The following is a 5,000-nucleotide window of genomic DNA, read 5'->3' as shown; positions in this document are numbered from 1 at the left end:
CTGAATAGGCTGCGCTTGATGTGAAAGTAACCTATGGATTCAGCATAAGCTGTGCTTGATGTGAAAGTAACCTATGGATTCAGCATAAGCTGTGCTTGATGTGAAAGTAACCTATGGATTCAGCATAAGCTGTGCTTGATGTGAAAGTAACCTATGGATTCAGCATAAGCTGTGCTTGATGTGAAAGTAACCTATGGATTCAGCATAAGCTTTGCTTGATGTGAAAGTAACCTATGGATTCACCATAGGCTGAATAGGCTGCGCTTGATGTGAAAGTAACCTATGGATTCAGCATAAGCTGTGCTTGATGTGAAAGTAACCTATGGATTCAGCATACCGGTAGGCTGAATAGGCTGCGCTTGATGTGAAAGTAACCTATGGATTCAGCATAGCATGAGTAGGCTGTGCTTGATGTGAAAGTAACCTATGGATTCAGCAAAGGCTGAACAGGCTGTTCTTGATGTGAAAGTAACCTATAGGCTGAATAGGCCGTGCTTGATGTGAAAGTAACCTATGGTTTCAGCATGGGCTGAACAGGCTGTGCTTGATGTGAAAGTAACCTATGGATTCAGCAAAGGCTGAATAGGATGCGCTTGATGTGAAAGTAACCTATGGATTCAGCAAAGGCTGAACAGGCTGTGCTTGATGTGAAAGTAACCTATGGATTCAGCAAAGGCTGAATAGGATGCGCTTGATGTGAAAGTACACTTTCAGTCACTGGCAATATCGAGCAGCTTTTCATTTGTTGTGAAATGTTGTGAGGTACATTATATGTGGAGAGAGAGAGAGAAAGAGTTTTTAGTTGACAATGCTGTTAGGTTTCGTTTGAAAGGATTTGATTATGTTTGTGAATGCATTCCTGAGGATCTGTTATATACAGAGACTAGCATGGTGTATGCCTGTGTGCTATTTTAATGTTATATCGATAGACTGCCATTGTGTATGCCTGTGTGCTATTTTAATGTTGTATACATAGACTGCCATTGTGTATGCCTGTGTGCTATTTTAATGTTATATACAGAGACGTACATGAAATATGCCTGTGTGCTAATATTACATTGTGTATGCCTGTGTGCTATAAGGGAGCTGTGTAAAGAGGGATCCCAGGTGTGCTCTAATGGAGGTGTGTGTGTAAAGAGGGATCCCAGGTGTGCTCTAATGGAGGTGTGTGTGTAAAGAGGGATCCCAGGTGTGCTCTAACGGAGGTGTGTGTGTAAAGAGGGATCCCAGGTGTGCTATAAGGGAGGTGTGTGTGTAGAGAGGGATCCCAGGTGTGCTCTAATGGAGGTGTGTGTGTAAAGAGGGATCCCAGGTGTGCTCTAATGGAGGTGTGTTTGTGTAAAGAGGGATCCCAGGTGTGCTGTAATGGAGGTGTGTGTGTAAAGAGGGATCCCAGGTGTGCTCTAATGGAGGTGTGTGTGTTAAGAGGTATCCCAGGTGTCCTGTAATGGAGGTGTGTGTGTAAAGAGGGATCCCAGGTGTGCTCTAATGGAGGTGTGTAAAGAGGGATCCCAGGTAGAACTAGCATGCTGTCTGTGCTCCTCAGACTCCTCAGTAGAGGGCGTGTCCAGCCCGACCTCCAGCAAAGATCCCGCCCCTTCCTCCCCGATGATTGACAGGAAGAAGACGAGGAGGAAGAAGAGCATGAATCAGAAAGGAGACACAGCATCAGGACAAGCTGAAGGTGAGCCGCACCAACACCATGTGCAATACAGACATGGACTAACCCTTAGCCTAAACCCAGGACAAGGACTAGTATCTCTTCAGTGCAGGCACTCTAAGAACAGACCAGGACTAGATAATTTTTTTATTATAATAATGGAAAAAAAGAATGCAATACAGACATGGACTTACCCTTAGCCTAAACCCAGGACAAGGACTAGTATCTCTTCAGTGCAGGCACTCTCAGGCCAGACCAGGTCTAGATTTTTAGTTTTTAAATTATGATAATGATAATAATAATGCATTTTATTTGTAACACACTTTTCATTCAAAAGAATCTCAGAGTGGCAAATTAGCCTGTGCACGGAACATGTCTTTTGTTTCTTCTTCAGTGCATGACGTCTCTGTCGGTAGACGATCGATTGACCCCTAAAACGATCGGTTGACAACCAATCAAAATTCTAGAATTCGTCTACGATTTAGTTACCAGGCAGGAACTGAAACACCATTTATTTGATTGGCTATTACCAGGACCTCTACTTTTTTCACTTAGCTACAACAACTTCCCACAGTCTCTCTTTGGTAAAGGCTTAGGCACTGGGCAGATGAGGTTAGCGTCAAAAGCATAGATAACAGCCACTAGGGGGAGCACTGGAGTGCATTCTCCACTGCGATGTGTAACAGTTCACTGATTATACAAGACCTGGCAGTGCTGTAACTGGGTTTTCATCAAAGCCTTTTTAATGTTGTGTGAAATAGACTTTGTGTAATTTTTATCAGTGGGGTATTCGTGAGACAGGATTACATCTCCAGTTTAGTGAGGGCTCTGTGCTGTGATATTTCTCCGTCCAGTTGGATGGTGCAGGAATGCTGCAGTCTGCAGGGGAAAGAATATTGTTTAGTAAGACTGAGGATTTGGGGCGTTTTTGGTTTTCTCTTCACATTTTCCTCCTGCTGCTTTCTGAAATCTGCTCCTAATTCTGTGTTTTTCTCCTTTCATCTCTCTCTTTCTTTGTCTCCTACTCCTTCTGTGTCCCTCCGTCTCCCCTTCTCTGTGTGTGTGTGTGTGTGTGTTCCTGGCTCTCTCTCTGTTTTCCTCCTCCTGGTTTGCCTCTGTGGGATTCTTCCTATTCATGCTCGTCTCAGCCAAGCGCAAAATGTGGAAGCTAAAAAGCTTTGGTAGCTTGAGAAACATAAATAAGACAGGTAATTGGGTTATGTGTGTTTGTGTGTGTGTGTGTGTGTGTGTGTGTACATGGGGATGTGTGTGTGTGTATGTGCATGTGTACTTGGGTGTGTATGTGTATGTGTATGTGTATGTGTATGTGTATGTGTATGTGTATGTGTATGTCTATATCTATGTCTATGCGTATGCGTATGCGTATGCATGGGCTTTATGCGTATGTGTGTCTTCATCTGTCTGATATAGCCTCCATGATGTCTGATTGTCCTCCCCGCTGCCTATGCCATGTTGTCTGTGGTGACCCCACCTTCACTTTCCATTCCATCACTGTTCTTCACCTGAAAGGGATGTCTGGATGTTTCATTGGCTGTTTTTGATGTTGATGTTGATGTTGATGTTGATGCTGATGCTGATGCTGATGTGGATGTTGATATTGATGTTGATGCTGATGTTGATGTTGATGTTGATGTTGATGTTGATGTTGATGCTGATGCTGATGTTGATGTTTGTATGTTGTGATGCATGGACTGTCTGCTCTGTGCTGTACCCACTACAGTACTCCGTATAAAATGACTATGAACAAAAATGTTCAACCCCTTACTTATTCCATTAACCTTCCCCCACTCCCCCTCCCCCTCCCCCTCCCCAGACGAGGACAACTATGACTTCATGGTGGTGTCGAGCACAGGGCAGATGTGGCATTTCGAGGCCCCCAGTATGGAGGAGCGGGACGCTTGGGTCCAGGCCATCGAGAGCCAGATCCTGGCCAGCCTGCAGTCCTGCGAGAGCAGCAGGAACAAGGTAGAGGCCCCTCCCTGACCTGCTTAAAGGCTCTCACACACACACTGGCCCATGACCTGCTTAAAGGCTCTCACACACACACTGGCCCATGACCTGCTTAAAGGCTCTCACACACACACACTGGCCCATGACCTGCTTAAAGGCTCTCACACACACACTGGCCCATGACCTGCTTAAAGGCCCTCACACACACACACTGGCCCATGACCTGCTTAAAGGCCCTCACACACACACACTGGAGCTAGCCCCTGACCTGCTTAACGGCTCTCACACACACACTGGAGCTGGCCCTAAAGTGCTCTTGGCCCCTGACCTGCTTAAAGGCTCTCACACACACACTAACCTGCTTAAAGGCTCTCACACACACACTGGAGAACTAAAGTGCTCTTTGCCCCACAACATTTTTTTTCACACATCAGGAACCCACATCAGGAAGACTACAGTCTAAGGTTTCTCGGGTGGAAAAGGAACCTTGAGGGATTAAAAAAAGGTCCCTCGGTAAGGGAACCATTTAATACTGTTAGGCTAATAGCCAGAAAAGTTTAAAAAGGGTTCCACAAGGGTCCCTTAAATAGAGACAACCAACCAAAGAAGGAACTGGAAACTTTGGAGGATAACGCACTGCAGAACCTTTTCTTTGTTGTTGTTTTTCTGTGATCGCTCCCTCCACCAGTCTGGCCCCTCTCCATCAGGAACCCTAACCTAGATTTGAGGCAGTTGGTTGTGGCTAGCTGCTGCTCAGCTAAATCAGGCCAAGTGCAGAGAGGGGATTTAGATGGGACCCTTGAGGTAGAACCGGCTCCAGATTGCTGATGATCTGGGAGGCAGTGTAATAAGAACACCAACACACTTCTTATGTAAGGATGAGGGAAGAAATGGGTTAATTAACGCATGTGTGTTTAATATATAGTAATTACACTAAATTATGCACTCTGTTTGTGTGTGGGTGTGTGTGTTTATGCATGCGTGTGTGTGTGTGTGTGTGTGTGTGTGTGTGTGGGTGTGGGTGTGTGTGTTTATGTGTGTGTGTGTGTGTGTGTGTGTGTGTGTGTGTGTTTATGGGTGTGTGTGTGTGTGTGTGTGTGTGTGTGTGTGTGTTTATGCATTTGCGTGTGTGTGTGTGTGTGTGTGTGTGTGTGTGTGTCTGTGTGTGTGTGTGTGTGTGTGTGTGTGTGTGTGTGTGTGTGTGTGTGTGTGTGTGTGTGTGTGTGTGTGTGTGTGTGTGTGTGTGTGTGTGTGTGTGTGTGTTTTTGCAGACTCGGAGGAACAGCCAGAGTGAAGCAGTGGCACTTCAGGCCATTCGTAATGCCAAAGGCAACAGCTTCTGTGTTGACTGTGATGCACCAAGTGGGTA

General features: G+C 45.6%; 1 protein-coding gene across 1 annotated transcript in view; it reads left to right on the top strand.

Moving 5' to 3' along the window:
- The window catches only part of LOC308371093 (arf-GAP with GTPase, ANK repeat and PH domain-containing protein 1-like), a gene marked incomplete at both ends in the record, with an annotated part of 30,943 nt that overhangs the window by 21,823 nt on the left and 4,120 nt on the right, over positions 1-5,000 (top strand). The window contains 4 exons of the mRNA XM_080845881.1: positions 1,547-1,684; positions 2,809-2,868; positions 3,495-3,646; positions 4,903-4,993. Coding sequence (XP_080702007.1) covers positions 1,547-1,684; positions 2,809-2,868; positions 3,495-3,646; positions 4,903-4,993 — 441 coding nt within the window. The remainder of the gene's footprint in view (positions 1-1,546; positions 1,685-2,808; positions 2,869-3,494; positions 3,647-4,902; positions 4,994-5,000) is intronic.

The sequence above is a fragment of the Sprattus sprattus genome, assembly GCF_963457725.1.
Source record: "Sprattus sprattus genome assembly, chromosome: 10".
Lineage (NCBI taxonomy): Eukaryota > Metazoa > Chordata > Actinopteri > Clupeiformes > Clupeidae > Sprattus > Sprattus sprattus.
The sequence above is the reverse complement of the archived record's forward strand: the minus strand, read 5'-3'. Positions and strand labels throughout refer to the sequence as shown.